Below are 19,027 nucleotides of genomic sequence, written 5' to 3' on the forward strand. Positions count from 1 at the left end.
GATATAAGGACACGCACAGGGGTTGGAGAGATTAGAAAGTGGGATGAAAAATGGGCTGATGTTAGAGAGAGTCATGGGAATTTCGGGTGGGTTTGAGGAAAGAAAATAGCTTTCCCCTTTCCTCTAGGTGGGTTCTGCTGCCCCAAAGTTCACAGCGGATTCAACTGGGGCCTGGGCGGGGTCAGATCTGGGTTCCAGCTTGTCCTGGAAGCTCCGCCCCAAGAGGAAGGGCCAAGCCCAGGTTTGGGGGGGGGGGGGCGGGGAGCAGCCCGCGGGGCCATTGGGGGGGGGGGGGGGGGGGCCAGTAACAGGGAAATGCTGAGGGCACGGGGGGAGGGAATTCAGAGGTTAAAAGCCATGGGTCCGGGCTGAAGTTGGAGGCAGCTGGCGGCGAAGCTCTGCACCCGGGCCTCTCACCCTGGTAGGGGGCGGGAGCGTCAGAGGGGAGGAGTGGGAGAGGAAGGAGAGGTGAGGAGGGAAAGGAAAAGAGGGAGAACAGCTGAGTCAGGGAGGTGGAGAGGGAAGCCAGAGGTTCAGTTATAGAGATAGAAATCTGCAGAGCTGGAGAGGGTAGCGAGGGGGCGGAGAGCGGCGGGAGAGGATACCGAGGCACCCGCTCGCTAGAGTGCACGGGTGGACGCGGGCGCACGCTCTCTGGAGTGCTCGGGTGGACGCGGGCGCACGCTACCCCAGCCCCTCCTACCTCCTTACGGGGGCTCCCCACCGAGGATGAAAATTAGGGAGGGGGTGCAGATTCCAGGGTCAAGGTTCTTAGTGAAGGAGATTCAAGATTGGGAAGTGCAGGAGCAGTGGTGGGGAGGAGGGGCGGCCAGAGATGGGGGTTCAGCCAGCCCTTAACAACCCCCCCAACTTCTCAGGCCCCGCCCGCCCTGCTCCCCATCCCGGAGCCGCCATGTGGTCCCTGGCCGCTGTGATCGCCTTCCTGACCGTGGCCTTGTCAGGCGGTAAGAATGCGCGGGGGTGGAGGCGGGGTGGCCACCGGAACAATGATAGGAGGGGTCAGGCCAGGAGGAGGGGGCGTGGGATCCCCGAGCTCCGCCCACCGCCCACTCGGGGGTCGGATCCCGCGCGGACAGCCCCAGAGCTTCCTGCTTGTCCCTGCGTGACCTGGTTTCTCCGATGGGGTGAGCCCACTCTCCCCACCGACCCCAGGCTCCTCCCTGGGGCGTCCCACATCTTCTGGGGCCCGCTCTATTTTTAAGTCTTCTGGGTCTTCCCCACCCGCCCCTTCCCTGATTTCCCGCCTCTGCACTGGGAAGCCCACTCCCACCCGCATCCCCTGCCCCTGCAGCAGCCCCCTCTCACATTCAAGGCCTCCCTGAGAGACAGAGGAGTGAGACTCGGGTTCAAATCTTGATGCTGCCACTTTGAGCAAGTAAGTTCGCTTCTCTGTGTTTTTTTCATCTGTGAGATGAGAACATAGAAGTCCCTATTACAAGAGGTTGTTGTGAATATGGAAATAAGCCAGTGCACAGCTGATAGAAGGGGCTGGCAACTTAGTCATTATTACTTTATTAGAAGTACTCGCTCTTCATTCTCAGCCGCTTCCAGAACCTTCTAGTTTGTTCTTCCTTTAATCCTCGGCGTGACCCCACACCTGATTCCACCCTGAGTCAGTCCCAAATATTTCTCTTCAGTTTAAGCGCCTTTTTGCAGGCAAATTCTCTGGAAACCCCATTCAGGCGTCATCCATCCATCCATCCATCCATCCTTGCAACCAGCCATTTAACCAACAGCTGTTGAGCACTAGGCACTGTGCTGGGTGTTGTACAAGTTCCTGCTCTTAACACCCAGAGCCTAGCGGGGAAGGATGCACACATTATTCAAACAATTACCCAAATAATTAGTTAATAATTACAACTGTGACGGGAGGTGATGGCTTCAAGGAGCCAAGCCAGGAGCCTAGAGATGTAATGGAAACTCCTGGTTTGGAAGGCCCTGCCCCAAAGGACTAGACCCCTGAGCTGAGACCTGAAGAAGGGAGTAGTCCTTGGGCATCTGGCACCGGGCATGGGGCACCACCCTTGGCCTGAAGGTGGGGTGGTTTCTGTCCTTTGGCACCACTCCCAGGACTCGTGCCCATGTCTCAAGCCCCTCCTGGGTACCACGCCCTGGGCTAGGAGCTCCAAATGCGTCTTGTGGAGCCCGCAACAGCCTTATGAGGTAAGAGTACTACAATTAGTCCAGTTTCACAGCTAAAAACCTGGGACTGAGACAGCAGGTTCTTCCCCAAAGACACTGGGGGTGCCTGAGTCAGGATCCTGATCATGTTGCCTGCCCTGTCTCCAGCATCCTAGACTTTAGGTTCTGGCAACCATCTTCTTTATTTTAGATCTAATGGTCTGCTCAGAATCAACTTTTTTTTTTTAACTTACAGTATATTAAAGATTTTATTTATTTATTTGAGAGAGGAAGAACGAGCAGTGGGGAGGGGCAGAGGGAGAGAGAGAGAGAGAAGCAGACTCCCTGCTAAGCAGAGAGCCCGATGTGGGACTCAATCCCAGGACCCGGAGATCATGACCTGAGCTGAAGGCAGATGCTTAACCAACTGAGCCACCCAGGTGCCCCATTAACTTACAGTATATTAAAAGTAAAGTTTATATCATTGTCCTAAATGGAAAAGAGCATCCTTTGCTATAAATAAAAGGTAAGAGGAAAAAAATACGTCCTGCACAATGTGACAAAAACAATGTGTTTCTTGGGTTGGACCATCTGACATTCCCAGTGCTGCACCCTTTTGGACCTCCCCCAAAACAGTGACTGTACATGGTTCAACTTCATAACTTTTAGGTTGCTGGCAAAAGGTTTCTGCTTCCTGGTTTTAAAAAGTGAGCTCAGGGGTGCCTGGGTGGCTCAGTCAGTTGAGCTGCTGCCTTTGGCTCAGGTCATGATCCCAGGGTCCTGGGATCAAGCCCCACATCGGGCTCTCTGCTCAGTGGGGAGTCTGCTTCTCCCTCTCCCTCTGCCTGCCTCTCTGCCTACTTGTGCTCTCTCTCTCTCTGTATCAAATAAATAGATAAATAAAATCTTTAAAAAAATAAATAAATAAAAATAAAAAGTGAGCTCAGCGAGGATTAGAGAGGTGTTAAAAGCAGAGTAGCCCCATCATGAGATGTTCCTCCTCAACAAAATCAGGACTGGAAGAGAACTGGGCAGTGACTCTGTTTCCAAGGCTGCAATTTGGTGTCACTCATGCCTCATCTCCGTACCACCTAAAATGACCTTGTGCCCACCAATGACTCCTGTTCCCAATTTTGAGAACCACTGAGCTAATCTTGAGGCTTATGCAGGTGGGAGAGCTGGCCCACAGAGGAGAGGAACCTGCTGGCCACAGAGCTGGGGACCTCCTGTTGTAGCTAATAATTAATGACAGTCCTCCCTGAGCATTTGCTTAATGCCAGGTACTGTGCCCAATGAGAGATGTTTTCTTTTTCTTTTTTTTAAAGATTTTATTTATTTATTTGTGAGAAAGAGAGCCCAAGCAGGGGAGAGTGGCAGAGGGAGAGGGAGAAGTAGGCTCCCCACTGAGCAGGGAGCCCGATGCAGGGCTCGTTCCCAGGACCCTGGGATCATGACCTGAGCCGAAGGCAGACACTTAACCGACTGAGCCACCCAGGCGCCCTGAGAGATGTTTTCCTGCTTTACAGCTGAGGAAGCTAACGCTGGTGATTGGTACAGGAATGTAAACAAATATAAAGAGAAATGAATAGTGAGCATGGTTCTGATGAAAATCAACTAGGGGGGATGTAATAGGGAGTGACTGGGGGGCTGGGAGGGACACTATTAGACCAGGTGGCCAGGAATCTGGGATGGCTTCTGAGGGGGTGATATTTGAGCTGAGATGAGCTCTCAGAGTCAATAAGGACACAGACATGTAACCTGTAGATTCTGAGTGCCATCAAGTAGAATATTTCCTATATATGATGTCTTATGTCTGTCCTGTCCAATATGGTAGCCACTGGCCATGTGGGGCTCTTGAGCATTTCAAATGTAACTGGTGTGGTTGAAGAACTGAATTTATTTCATTTCAATTAGTTTAAATTTGAATATCCACATGTAGCTAGTGGCTACCATTTTGAGCAGCACAGAACTAGATAAAGAACTGTGTCTGGAGAATGGGTCCACGAGTCTGGAACAGAGTGTGTGAAGGGGACAGTAGGAGATGGGGCCAAAGGGGCTCGCAAGAGTCCAATGATAGAGTCCGGCAAACTTTGAATTTGAGAGTGGTTAGGCTATGGGTTGTATTTAAAGCCATAGAGGCACCCAGTAAATACATGTTGGAAGGATGGATGGATGGATGGATGGATACATACTTACTGCCTAGGTACATGTGTAGGTCAGTCTCATCCCTATTCCTGAAATCCATCCCCACAGTGGGATGAGGAAATGCAGGTGGGGAGAAAGTCAGGCTTCCGCTTACCCATCAGAAGCTTCCTTGTTTCATGAACTCTGAACCCCCGACGGAGTTAGCACTTGTGCGGAAAAGGACTTCATCATCTCTTTGCCCTGACTCATCTCCATTACATGGAAGATGGCAACTCCTAGAGGCCAAAAAGTGAATCATCAGTTCCTGGTCATCCAGAGCAAAATTCTGACCCTCTCCCCAAGCCCAGTGCCTCCTTCCCCGCCCCAGACTCCAATTTCCTAACATTTTCTCTTCTTCACCAGGCATCTCTCAGGAATATCCCAAGATTCTCAACGGCACCAATGGGACCAGCGGGTTTCTCCCGGGTCGCTACACCTGCCGCCCCCACTCTCAGCCCTGGCAGGCAGCCCTGCTAGTTCAAGGGCGGCTGCTCTGTGGGGGAGTCCTGGTCCACCCCAGATGGGTCCTCACTGCAGCACACTGTCTGAAGGAGTATGTGGGGGTCAGGGCAGCATGAGGGTAGGGACGAAAATGGGACTGGGGTGGTGGGAGAGTGGAGCTAGATTGAGGATGAGGTTGGAGTTAGGGCTGGGGTTGGGAAGGGGATTGGAGTTGAAGTGTGGAAGATGTTTGGAGAGGAGGAAAGTGGTGGAGATGGGCTTATCCTCTCTAATCACCTCCTTCCTGCACCCACAGCGGGTACAGAGTTTACCTGGGCAAGCATGCCCTGGGGCGCTCGGAGGCCGGAGAGCAGGTGAGGGAGGTAGTCCGCTCTATCCCCCACCCTCAATACCAGAGCAGCCCCACCCACCTGAACCATGACCACGACATCATGCTTCTGGAGCTGCAGTCCCCGGTCCAGCCCACGAACCACATCCGTGTCCTGCCTCTCTCCCACAACGACCGTCTCCCCGCTGGTACCTGCTGTCGGGTGTCTGGCTGGGGCACCACCACCAGCCCCCAGGGTAGGCACCCTCACAGGTGGCCTGAGGTGTCAGTGCTGGGAAAACTGGGGCAGAAACAGGAAGGAAGGTTGGAGGAGGATTCCTTTATATATATAAATAACAGAAGATGTATAGTTATATGTTATGTATCACATATGTGTGTTTTATATATATATCCTTCATATAAATATATAAATTTATAAATACATAAAGTTATATATGTCACATATATCCTTTATATAAATGTCTATTTATAAATATAGTTATATGTCATAGATTATGTAGTTATAGATACTTTAAAATATATTTAAATTTATAAATATGTATAAAGTTATGTTATATATCCCTTATGTAAATGTACATAGAGTTGTAAAGTTATATATAATGTTATAGATCAGATATCATAAAACTTATATATTCTTTATATAAATATATAAATTAATAAAAACAAATATGGTAGCATATGCTATATATCACATGTATATTTATATAAATATACATCACTATACATTTGTATATGCAGATTATATAGATTGATTTTTCTAAATCATAAATTCTATATTTAGATATGTTTGAATATAAATTATGTATTATATAAATTATACATTTTAATACATATTTAAATAAATATGTAACATAAATTTGATATATTGGCAGGTATGTATTTGTTAAACATAAGGAAATGTAGGTGTATCCTTTGTGTATAAATTACATGTGCATGAATAGGAAGTTGATCCTTAGAGCAGCAAGGGCCCTTTGCATCTTAGTGGTGCCCAGGCTTCCTTCCATCTCATTCCCTCTTCCTCCCTGACTTGCCATCTCTCTTCCTTGTTTTCCCCATCCCCAGTGCTCTGTCTCTCACCATCTCCCACCATCCCTCTCCTCGGCTCCCTCCCTTTTATGGCTCTTCCTTCCCAATCTCCTGCATTCTTTCCATCTTCCCCTCCACTTCCCTCCTGTTTCTCTCCACACCTGCCTCCTCCATCACTTTCCCCAGATACATGTCCCATCTCTTCCCCATCTTCCCCCTTCCATCCGTTTTCTACCGACTGTCCTGTTTAACTCCCACCCCATAGCCTGTCCTAGACAGACATCCTTAGACCCTCCTCTCTCTCCTCCCCAGTGAGTTACCCCCAAACCTTACAATGTGCCAACATCCAGCTACGCTCAGATGAGGAGTGTCGTCAAGTCTACCCGGGGAAGATCACACCCAACATGCTTTGTGCCGGCACAGAGGAGGGTGGCAAGGACTCCTGCGAGGTGAGAACAAGGGGGTGGTGGGATGCTGTGGGCCAGGATGGGAAGCAAGGATGGAGGTGGGGACAGATGCTGGGGGGAAAGGACTTGCTTCTAGCCTTGAAGGAAACAGTCTTTTAAAATGACATGTCCCCTAGCATAGAGGGTCAAGATAAAAAGAGAGTACCCGTGGCTGTAGAATATAATTCACCGTAGCTTTGACTGACAGTGGCGGCCCAGATCCCTGTGTTGAGATTCATAAAAATTAGCATTCTTTCGGATGCAAGTGACAGAAACCCAACTCCAACCAGCTTAAGCAAGACACACTGGCTTTTGTAACTGAAAAGTCCAGGGGTGTCTTGCTTCAGGCACAGATGGATCCAGGTGCACAAATAATGTGTTTAGGACTCTGTCTCCTTTCAACTCTGCTCTTCTCTCTTCTGTTTTTGTCTTCATTCTCAATTAAGCTTTTCCCATGCAATAGCAAGATGGCCCCAGCAGCTTTGGGCTTACATCCCACCTTCCTAAGCAACTCGACTAAAAAGAGTTTTCCAGTTGTTTACATAAACATCTTGAGTGTGAGTCTCACTAGTCTGACTTAGGTCATGTGTCCTGGACCATCACTCTGGCCAGAGCTGTGGGATTCTCTGATGGACCAAGTCTGTCATGGGACTGACTATGTGGGCCAGGAAGGGGCAGGGATAAGCAAGGATTGAGGGAAAGGGAGGGGGCTTTCCCCAAAAAAAGAAAATCAGGAGGCAGTTACCAAAATAAGGGGAAATAATACTACGTGGGCAAAAACCTCCACAAACACAAGAAACAAAACTATGTTCAATAGAGGAGGCTTCTGAGATTGAGTTTTGGTTTAGTGGGAAAGAGCAATGAATGAATTAATGATGTGTGCCTCGATTAATCAGTGACGTCTGTCTTGGGTCCGGGGGGAGAAGTGGAAATACACGTGTGGCATACCCTAACCAGATGTGGATGAGTTTACTCAGTAGTGAGATGGCTCCGGGGAACCATAAAAGCACAGCAGAGTTGGGGGGTGGGGGAGGCAGTACCAGAGAACTGGGAGTGGGCGTTGAGGTAAGGTGTCACCACTCTAATGAGACTGAGGAGCAGAGAAAAATGTGGAGAGAGAAGTCTTACTCTTGGTCTCCATGTGCATCCAGCTCCATCTTTCCCTTTGTGTCTCTTTTGTTTGTCTTCTTGTCTTCCTGTTTCTCATTCTCTCTGTGTGCCTGTCTTTCTTTGTCTCTGCCTCTGAGTGTGTCTCTCTCCATTTTTCACTCTCTCCCACATGTCCCAGCCTGTGCCTTTGGCTCCACCAAGGACCCCACCTCTCTCTCTTCCCCCACTCAGGGCGACTCCGGGGGCCCCCTGGTCTGTAATGGAACACTCCATGGCATCATCTCCTGGGGAGACTTCCCATGCGGTCAGCCAAACCGGCCTGGTGTCTACACTCGAGTTTCTCAGTATGTTCTGTGGATCCAAGACACAATTCGAAAACATAAAACCCAGGACCAGAAATGGACGAAGGGCCCACAATAAAAGCCGGGTTGGCTCACCTGCCTCCTTCCTCCCTCTGTGCCTTCCTCACTCCATTTGTCCAGTTAGCCCAGCCCATCTTGGCCCCTCCCAAAGTTCTACTTGAACCAGTGATCCATGTTCTCAGTGTGTCTGATCCTAGCTGACGTTTCGTGTTTCAAAAGCATTCAGTCACTTCCAATATTATGGTCTCCCAGATACTGCATCCTGAAACACCTTGGCACCCTGAACGTTCCAACCCAGACAACATTCCAGGACTCCCACTGTTTCAACATAATCGCCGATAGCCATCTGAATGTTCTGTCTGTGGAACACACTAAATACACCCATTGGCCCATCTCAACAATATTCTATGTCCCGTGAATGGAACTTCCTTGACAACATCCTATGCCCCTTCAAATATTTATTTATTGCCAACATTCCAGACACTTCTGTGTCTGGTGCTCAAGAAAGTTCTAGACCCCTGTGGTATTTCATCCTGAAAATATTATCTTGTGCCCAGAATCTGCCCCAACAATATTCTAGGCACATCTGAATGATTAATCACATCACAGCTAATATTGAATCCTCATAAAGGTTCATTCTCACATAGTTTGTGGTCTCCCAAGTGTCCTTTCTCTACCTACATCCCACATTTTGCCAGGATTCCCTGTCTCTGAATCCCCATGCCCACTAAAGGTCACTAGCACACTAGATTAGCATTCTGGGGTTCAGTACCCAGAGGGGCCTCCATGCCTAGACCCTATTATCTGCCAAGTATTCTGTCTTTTTATCTCCCCCACAAGCATCTTTGTTCAGTGACCCCAAATGCAGTGGTTAAATGCTCAAGCCACCGTGTCCCTGCTTTGAACAAAACATAGAACTCACTGCCCCTCTATTTTTTCATCTGTAAGTGGGGATCATCATTGCTCCTCATAGCACTATTATGATTTTTTATTTATTTTTTTTTAAATTTTATTATGTTATGTTAATCACCATACAATGCATCATTATTTTTTGATGTAGTGATCCACGATTCATTGTTTTCATATAACACCCAGTGCTCCATGCGATACGCGCCCTCCTTAATACCCATCACCGGGCTAACCCATCCCCCCACCCCCCTCCCCTCTAAAACCCTCAGTTTGTTTCTCAGAGTCCATAGTCTCTCATGGTTCATCTCTCCCTCCAATTTCCCCCTCTTCATTTTTCCCTTATGATTAATGTTAAGCACTTCCATTATTATTATTCGCATGGTTCTCTACAGAACATCATCTTAGGGTGTCAACAACAACCCCTCAAATTTGCAGTGTCCTAAAAGTGTTCCATTTGGGGTTCCTGGCTGGCTCAGTTGGTAGAGCATGCAACTCTTGACCTCAGGGTCCTGAGTTCAAACCCCATGCTGGGCATAGAGCTTACTTAAAACAAAACAACAAAAAAAGAAGTTACTTTTTTCAGCATTTGTTCAATGCTGACCATCTGCAGGCACCCTCCTGGGTGTTGGTAAATACAACTTTATTTATTTAGCAAATATTGGCACTTATCACAAGCCAGGCACTGTTGTGGGCACAGCTGATAAACAGTGAATTAGATAAAACTTCTGCCCTGTAGAGCTTGCGTTCTTTGCAAGGAGACACAATTACAAAAAAAAAAAAAAAAGAATAAGGAGATAGACTGAAGTGGCAATGTGAACCATGGCAAAAAAGCAGAGACAAAGGATAAGGAATGTTGGGTTGGGAGAGTGAGTGGAGTTGCTATTTTATTTTTTTATGTAAGTTCTATGCCCAACGTGATGCTTGTACTCATGACCCTGAGATCGAGTCACATGTTCTACCGCCTGAGCCACCCAGGTGCCCCGGAGTTGCTATTTTTTATTTTTTTTAAAAGATTTTATTTATTTATTTAACAGAGAGAGACACAGCGAGAGAGGGAACACAAGCAGGGGGAGTGGGAGAGGGAGAAGCAGGCTTCCCGCGGAGCAGGGAGCCCAATGCGGGGCTCGATCCCAGAACCCTGGGATCATGACCCCAGCTGAAGGCAGATGCTTAACGACTGAGCCGCCCAGGTGCCCCCAGAGTTGCTATTTTAAATAGGATGGTCTGGGGAAGAGCCCTGAGATGGTGACATTAAAAACAAAAACAAAACAAAACAATGAAAAGATGGAGGGAGAGAGCCAAGTGCACATCTGGGGAGCAGCACCCCATGTAGAAAATACAAGTACAAAGGCCCTGTGGCAGGAGCCAGCCTGGCGCACCTGAAGATTGGGAAGATGGTGAAGAGGGTGGTGTGGAAGTGACTGCACTTCAAGAGCTCAGGTGGGAGGTGAAGGTTCTTGGACCAGGTGATGTTCTCAGGGGAGTTAAGGAGGCAGATTCTGGATCTGCTTGAAGAGATTGTTGGACAGTATCTGCTGACATCAGATGAAGAAGCCAAGGAGACCTCAATGCTTTGGCCTGAGCAACCGTATACTAAATGGAGCTGCCATTTACTAAATTTGGGGAAATTTTGGAAGGAAGAGATTTGCAGGGGAATACTGGGAGTTTTTGTTTTGAACTGTTTATTAGACAGTCAAGTGGCAATAAACTCTGTCCTCAGGGGATTTACAGAAAATTAACAACTAAACTAAACTAAATAACTGCAAATTGTGATGATTTCTATGTGATAATAAATGTAATCCATGAAGGATCTAAACAGGGTTCTGTGTTAGAAAATTAGAGGGGAGGCTGTTTTCCACAGGTAGTCAGCAAGGGCTTCTTGGAGGAGGTGGCATTTGGCTGAAGACCTAAAAAGTGAGAGGGATCCATACTGTGCAAAGAACAGAAGGAGGGAGCCATCATCTTTCAGTGTCCACCATCCCTGTTTCCTATCGGGGAGACTGTAGTTTAGTGTTTAAAAGCACAGGGGGTGGGGGCTCCTGGCTGCCTCATTCGGCAGAGCATGAGACTCTTGATCTTGAGGTTGTGAGTTCAAGCTCCATGTTGGATGTACAGATTACTTAAAAGTAAATAAAAATGAATAAATAAAAGCACAGAGGATGGAGTCTGAAGGATCTGGTTTTGGATGGAAGAATCTTTATCTTTTGGGAGTGTCTGTTTCCTCCTCTGGTACTAACAGGACCTACTGCTCAGGGTTGTTAAAAGATTGACATTTAAAGTCTGCACTCAGCCAACTTCTCAATCAGAGCAGCATGATGTAGTAGCTAAGAACAGAGTTTCTGAGGCCAGGCTGCCTGGGTGTGAATTCCAGCTCTGCCACTTATTTAACCCCATGACTTACCTTCTTCATGCCTCAGTTTTCCTACCACTCAAATGGGTATAACACTGGTACTTAACACCAAATTGCATAAAGACCTAAAAGCTAAGGGTCGAACCATAAAGCTAATGGAAGATAATGACAGAGAAAATTTTTGTGACTTAGGGGTGAGGAAAGACTTTAAAACTTCAGATGGACTAATCATAAGGCAACAATTATTTAATCTGACTAAGGATTTTCAGTTCAACAAAAGACAACAGGAACAAAGTAAATCAATGGGTGAAGATACTTGCAAAGTGTAATATTGACCTGGCGTTGGTATCTAAAATGTGCAAGGAAATCCTGCACATAAACAAGAAGAATACTCAGGGCTATGAATGCATTTGCAGAGGAGGAAACAAACAGGAAGTTAAGATGAAAAGTGTACAGACTCATTAGTCATCTAAGAAACACAAATACAAATAACAATCTCTTTATGTTTATTAGATAGATTAGAAATCTTTAAAGTGAAATAACCCATGTATTGGCAGGGATGCAGAGACAATACTCTAGTGCACAGCTGGTGTGAATGGACACTGTCCAGTTATTTTGGGAAAGTAATTTGGCACTCCTTGGCTGAATTAAGTATATGCACACCCTAGGACACAGTAGTTCCACTCCTGAGGTCTATCCTAGGGCAGTGATCATGCAGATCACCAAGAGGCAACTATGAAGTGTCTGTCACTCATTTCTTTGTTGTGCTGGGAATTAGAGGAAAACTGAGCACCCACCAGTGAGGGTGGGGGTGGATGTTAGGACATGGTGGAGAGCACCATGGAGGACTACACAGCATTTACAAGCAACAGGCTAGATGCACACGTGATCGGAATCTTAAAGGTATAGTGCTACCAACTTCAATGGTGAAAATTAAAAAGATTGACAGTATTAAGTGTTGACAAAGATGTGGGCCACTGGAACGCTTATACGCTGCTGGTGGCAATGCAAAGTGGGACAACCACTTTAGAAAACATTGGGCAATTTCTTTTTTTTTTTTTTAAAGATTTTATTTATTTATCTGAGAGAGAGAATGGGAGACAGAGAGCATGAGAGGGGAAGGGTCAGAGGGAGAAGCAGACCCCTCGCTGAGCAGAGAGCCCGATGTGGGACTCGATCCCGAGACTCCAGAATCATGACCTGAGCCGAAGGCAGTTGCTTAACCAACTGAGCCACCCGGGCGCCCGGGCAATTTCTTATAGAGTTAAACATATGATCCTGCAATGCCACTCCTAGGCAATTTCTTATAGAGTTAAACATACACATCATATGATCCTGCAATGCCACTCCTAGGTGCCTGGCTAAGAGAAATGAAAACATATGCCCACACAATGATGTGTACATGAATGTTTATAGCAACATTATTTGGAATAACCTGAAAACTGGAAGCAACCCAGATATCCAACAACTGGTGAATGGATGAAGGCTGTTGTATACCCATGCTGTGGGATACTGCACAGCAATAAAAAGGAATGAACTATTGACAGAAAAATGCAAAAACATGGGTGATTCTGAAATGCATTATGTTAGTGAGAGAAGCCAAACATTTATATGATCTAAAAGGCAAGATGATAGTGGCAGAATGTAGATCAGTGGTAGCCTGGGGCAGAGGAGGGAGGGAGAGCTTTTGCAGAAGGGGTGCAGGGCAGCTTAAGGATGGGGAGGAAGGTGAGAGGTACTGTTCTATGTTTTGATTATAGTGGAGGTTGCCCAATAGCCTCCAGTTTCCAAAATTCATCAAATCGAACACCTAAAATGAATGGATTTTAATTTATGTAAATAATACCTTCTTTAAAAATGAAAAAAAAACTTAGTTCTGAGCTTAAAAAAGAAAAGCTGTACACCACAATACTGCTGACATAAATTCAAACTACACAGAACTCTACACAGTGCTTTGCACATAAAACAATATACAATTTGTAAGAACATATTCTAATAAAAAAATATACAACACTGTGAATGTACTAAGTGCTATTAAACCGTGCGCCTTAAATGGTGAACTTTATGTGAATTTAAGTTTATCTTTTTAATTTTTAAAAATGTAAAAATTTTGGGCGCCTGGGTGGCTCAGTTGGTTAAGCGACTGCCTTTGGCTCAGGTCATGATCCTGGAGTCCCAGGATCGAGTCCCGCATCGGGCTGCCTGCTCGGCAGGGCGTCTGCTTCTCCCTCTGACCCTCCCCCCTCTCATGTGCTCTCTCATTCTCTCTCTCTCAAATAAATAAATAAATAAATCTTAAAAAAAAAATGTAAAAATTTTATTTATGTGACTCTCATAGTTTTTAAAAGGCTATGCAATAAAAAATACAATAGCAGAAGGTACTCATTAATAAAGGTAACAAAGGATACATAGTAACAAAGATAATAGCAAAGATACATAGTAATAAAAGCAATAGCAAAAGATACACAGTAACAAAGATAATAGCAAAGATATGCAATGGTGAGGACAATAGCAGAAAGGGAAGGAGACAAAAGGAATAAGGTAATAAGGAAAACAAAAGAGGGACATGTACACATCACTTACAATAATGTGCCACCAGCGAATTCCTCTCTGCACACCTGAGGCTTTAGAACACTCTAATCACAAACTAATGATGTACTATATGTTGGCTGACTGAACATAATAAGAAAAAAAAAGAAAAGAAAAAAAGATCTAAATATATTAATACATCTTTTAAAAAAATAACACCTACGTGGTGAGAGGGGTCTTGGGAGGATTAATTGCATTAATATGTGAAAAGCATTCAGAACACCTGCCACCCGAGTGAGTGCTTACTGAGCAGTGCTCTCATTAGTACGGATCATTGTTCTTACTGACAAAATTGTTATGATGATTTGTCTCCAAGGCCCCAGAGCCAGAGCAGACAGCCTTGGGCAATTTGGGAGCAGCCAGCTGGGGATTTGGGAGAATGGGAGGCGGCCGCCCAAATCCTTCTTGTGGAACAAAAAATAATGACATACCTGAGTTGGAGGTTCTGCCTGGCCAACAACACCTTAATTCAGAAAGGCTAGCCAGGTGGCCAGGCTTCTCAGGCATCCCTCCACCCGCCCTCCCTCCCTCTCCTGTGATTTTGCAGCCACTTGCCCTCCTCTTCCTGTTTTCGTGCAGGGGAATTTTAATAACAATGGGATCCTGTGCGGGAGGGATTTGGAAAGCTGGTGGTTGTGAGGGAGGGGCTAGAAAAGTCTTGGAAAAGACTGAAGAGACTGAAAGCCTTCGGAAGGGGAGTGTGTCAGAGGGATAACCATGCTTCCCAGCGTTGGCCTGACACATCAAGCCCTTGCTTTTTATTCTCCCAAGGCCCCGGGTGGGGAGATGTCAGCTCCCAGACTAGACTTAGGCTAAGAGTTCTCCCTCTAGTCTGAAGGGTCCAGGCCAAGCTCAGCCACTTCCCCTACTGAGAGGCCTTTTCGGAGGGACTAAGCTGGACTTCCCAGCCTAGTAGGGGTATTGGTCTCTGCACACAATCCCAATGTGTGGAGGTGGGGTTCCCCAACACCATCAAGCAATTGTCCCACAGTTTAGGTTAACTACACTACCAGGAGGTAGTAACTACACTACCAGATCACATAGGTTAAGGGCTCAGTCCTGCAAGACTGCCCCCTACCTCTGCCTTCAGATGCCAATCTCAAGTCCTAGTTTTTTACCCGTGCTTCTGGCCAAGTGCTATATAGATCGGAGGGTTCCACGACGTCCTCCCTGGGTTGGAATAATTTGCCAGAGTGGCTCACAGAACTCAGAGAAACATTTTACTTACTTGATTACCAGTTTACTGTAAAAGGATAAAACTCAGAACAGCCAGGTAGAAGAGATGCATAGGGCAAGATTTGTGGGAAGGGGTACGGAGCTTCCTTGCCCTGTCTGGGTGCACCATTCTCTCCGCATGCGTTCACCAACCTGGAAACCCTCTGAGCCCCGTCCTTTTGGGTATTTGTGGAGGCTTCACTGCATAGGCACAATTGATTAACTCATTGTCCATTGGTGATTGATTCCATCTGCAGCCCCAGTCCCCTCCCATTCTTAGGTGCATTCATATGACAAAAGACACCTTTTTTTTTTAAGGAGATTCCAAGAGTTTTAGGAGCTCTGTGCCAGGAATGGGGACTAAGACCAAAAACATACTTCTTATCCTAAATCACAATATCACGGGGGCAATGGGCATATAAGCCCAAGTTTCCATTCTAACGGGTTCAATGACAAGACAAAAGCAGCAGACAGGCTGTGGGCGGGTAGAGGGGGCGGAGGCCCAAGTGAGGATTTTTGGAGGAGAGACAATGGAGGATAATGTTGTAGCCACCCCACAGAAACAGGATGGACTCCTCCATCTGAAAGTTGGCCCACATGTCTGGCCTGACATGCCACACATGCACTACAGGGTCCCTCCTACCTCTGGGGGTGGCCACATTTGGCACTGTGAACAGGAGTGTAGATGACCACGGGGTCTTTCTCATCATGCTGTCCTGCTCACTGGCCCTGCTGTCTGCTGGTGAACGTGCATTTGAGACTGTGCTGCTTGGCACTGAATCTGCTGTTGTAGACTTAACTGACCCAAGTCAGAAGCTTCCATAGTTGGCCTTCAGGAACAGAGGTGTGGGGCTGGGGGCTTCCATCAAGTGGCCCTGGGTGGCATGTCTGCGCCCAGACCTATCTGTGTGCCTCTTCCCAGCCCAAGAGTTCTGGGCAGGGGTGGAGTGGGGCGGGGGGCTGAAAGTTCCAACCCTCTAATCATGCTGTTGGTTCTCCTGGCAACCAGATTACATTTTCCTCACCTCAGCAGCATAAATTCTGGTAGGGTTGAAAGCAGATTTCGGCTCAGGTCATGATATCAGGGTCTTGAGATCGAGCCGGGGCAGGCTCTGGGCTCAGCGCGGAGTCTGCTTGTCTCTCTCCCTCCCCTAGCTGTGCAAGACACCAATGGCTGCAGAGGGCCAGACCTCTGGAGGCAGATTTCCGGGCCAGGAGCCAGGGAGCAATGAGTGGTGGCTGCAGTCTTGGGATGGGATGTCTCAGAAGAAGGAAGAGACACTGGGTCCTAGGGAGAATCAGTGTCCCAAGGGTCCAGACCGGAGGACCGGCTGGGAGTTAGGGCCACAAGATGGAGCGAGCAGGGTCTGAGAACAAGTTGGTGGGACAGTTGGGGAGCTGGGTTTGGGTCATCCAGGAGGCTGTTGGATGCACAGACCTGAAGCCAGGGAGAGACTAAGAGCCATGCTATCACGGGTGACAGGTGAAACTGCCCCGTGTAGGCAGTCAGTGTGGAGAGCAAGGCTTAGGACAGGCCCTGGGAACTCCCTTGTTTGTCAAGGCACCAGGGGAGGAAAAAAGACCTATTCATTACTGAGAGGCAGAAAGTGGGAGGGGAACCAGAAATGCATGAAGGAGTAAGGGGCAGGCCAGGTGGAAGGCTGCCTGAAGACTGAGTAAAGTGAGGACCAGGAGACCATGGGATTGCTCAATAGGGAAGTCTCTGGAGACCCAAAAAGACAGAGGCTGTGGGAAGCAAGCGGTGAGTAGATCTCCGTGGATAAGTTTAACTGGGAAGGATGGAAGAGAAACAGGGCAAGGCTCTGAGAGTGGTGGGGGCCACTGGTTCTGATGCAACTCTGTGGTCCCAGTGTCACCCAGCAGAGGGTCAGGCACACAGGGCATTTTGAAATGTTTGTTGAGTGAATGCATGAGTGAATGAATGGGACAGAGAAATAGAAGAGAGAGAGAGAGACAGAAGACAAAGAACAGCACCAAGCTGTAGCTGATAGTTCTTCACAGCTGAGAAAAAGATTCTGTCATCTAAGTCAGCTTTGAAAACTCCTTGAGAAAGAAACTGGGAAGGGCAATTTTGAGAGTGTCTTCACTTAATGTACCTGATATCCTCACCCATCTTTTGTTGCCTTGTTTGATGATCCCAAGAGGAAGTAGTGTGTGGACAGGGAGCTGCCTCCCAGCCCCATCTTTCAGATGAACAAACAGGTCAAGCCAAAGCCTGATGGCCCCCAGTGAGTCATGGTGTGAGCTGAGGTTTCAGCCCAGTCTGTAGGATTCCAAAAGCTATCCTACTTTGAAACCTGTAAGAACATTCCTACATTCCTCTGTTCACCCCTGTACTCATTCAGTTAGCCATTCATTTGTTCATCCATATCTTTGGACAATGATTAATGGTACAGGCTCTGGAGACAGCCTGCTTGGGTTCAAACTCTGGCTCTGGCACTGGCCAGCTACATGAGTATGGGTGAGTGACTTTATCTAGTCCTGCCTCAGTTTCCACATCTGTGATGGTCTCCATGCTGTGGGCCCTCGCCCCAGGTGTTGGCATAGCTGAGTTCTCTCTAGGAAACAGGCTGCATGTTGAGCTTACAATAATGCCCAACAGTAAAGCGTGGAGCTCGGGACTTGAGAGCTCTGGGGGGCTCCCCAGGGGAGGTGGCAAAGGTGCTCAGAGCTTTCCCTGAGTGCGGGAGGTGTGAGCATGAGGTTGTGAGCCAGTCCGTGCCCTCTTGAAGCCTCCAGCTACAAAAGAAGGGATTGGCTTTCTCCAGAAGCCACAAGTTGCAAGAGACTGTATGTCAAAAGAGAACCACTAGGTAGCCACTCCCCACTCCCTACAGCCCCGGCACCACCAATCTGCTTTTTGTCCCTGTGCATGTGCCTGTTCTGGACATTTCACATACATGGGATCATACAAGATGTGGCCTTTGTGACTGACTTCTTTCACCTAGCATACTGTTTTCAGAGTTCATCCACATTGTGGCCGGTGTCAGTGCTTCACTCCTTTTTCCGGCTGCATAATACTCCGTGGTATGGATAGACCATATTTTATTTACCATTCATCGTGGGATGGACATCAGCCTCATGAGTACAGAGTCTCTTTTGGGGCTGAAGAAAATGTCCTGGAATTAGATTGTGGTGATGGTTGCACAGTGGGTTGAGTGTGGTGGAATTCGCTGAATTGTGGACTTGAACATGGTTCAAGTGCTTAGTTTTATGTTATGTGAATTTTACTTTAAAAAAGTAGAGGCAAGGGCACCTGGGTGTCTCAGTCGGTTAAGCGTCTGCCTTCGGCTCGGGTCATGATCCCAGGGTCCTGGGATCGAGCCCCATGTCAGGCTCCCTGCTCAGCGAGAGTCTGCTTCTCCCTCTCCCTCTGCCATTCCCCACCCGACTTGTGCTCTCTCTATCTCTCTGTCAAATAAATGAATAAATAAATCTTAAAAAAAAAAAAAAAAAGTAGAGGCAGAAAGAGAAGACAAGAGAGAGTGGGAGAGAGAAAGAAATCTGTTGGGGAACCCTAGGTGTTTTGGGTTTTTTGCCGATATTTTATTTTATTTTAAAGACTTCTTATTGTAAGTAATCTCTACACCCAACATGAGGTTTGAACTTGCAACCGCAAGATCAAGAGTTGGCACGCTCTACTGACTGAGCCAGTCAGGCGTCCTGGCCAGTATTTTAAAATCAGGAAATGTCCTACCATAAATCTGAATTTCCAGCTTCTTTTGAAAAGCCATGGGAACTGACAGTGCTGGTGTGTGTTCCAGAGGGCAGCTCCCTACTGGAGCTGAGAGTGAATTATATGGCATGTAAATTGCATCTCCATAAAAGCAGAGCCCCCAGAAATCCAGAAATAGAGAGGGCTTGAGTTAGGTGGTGTCTCAAA

General features: G+C 47.3%; 1 protein-coding gene across 1 annotated transcript; it reads left to right on the plus strand.

The window, feature by feature from the left end:
• Positions 1-347: 347 nt before the first annotated feature.
• KLK13 (kallikrein related peptidase 13) lies at positions 348-8,138 on the plus strand. Its single transcript, XM_032387999.1, has 6 exons — positions 348-421; positions 879-965; positions 4,690-4,879; positions 5,084-5,352; positions 6,455-6,591; positions 7,930-8,138. Exons 2-6 carry the CDS (start codon positions 914-916, stop codon positions 8,116-8,118), a joined length of 837 nt encoding a protein of 278 aa, XP_032243890.1. The 5' UTR covers positions 348-421; positions 879-913; the 3' UTR covers positions 8,119-8,138.
• Positions 8,139-19,027: the final 10,889 nt, after the last annotated feature.

The sequence above is a fragment of the Phoca vitulina genome, unplaced genomic scaffold, assembly GCF_004348235.1.
Source record: "Phoca vitulina isolate PV1807 unplaced genomic scaffold, GSC_HSeal_1.0 scaffold52, whole genome shotgun sequence".
NCBI classification, from domain to species: domain Eukaryota; kingdom Metazoa; phylum Chordata; class Mammalia; order Carnivora; family Phocidae; genus Phoca; species Phoca vitulina.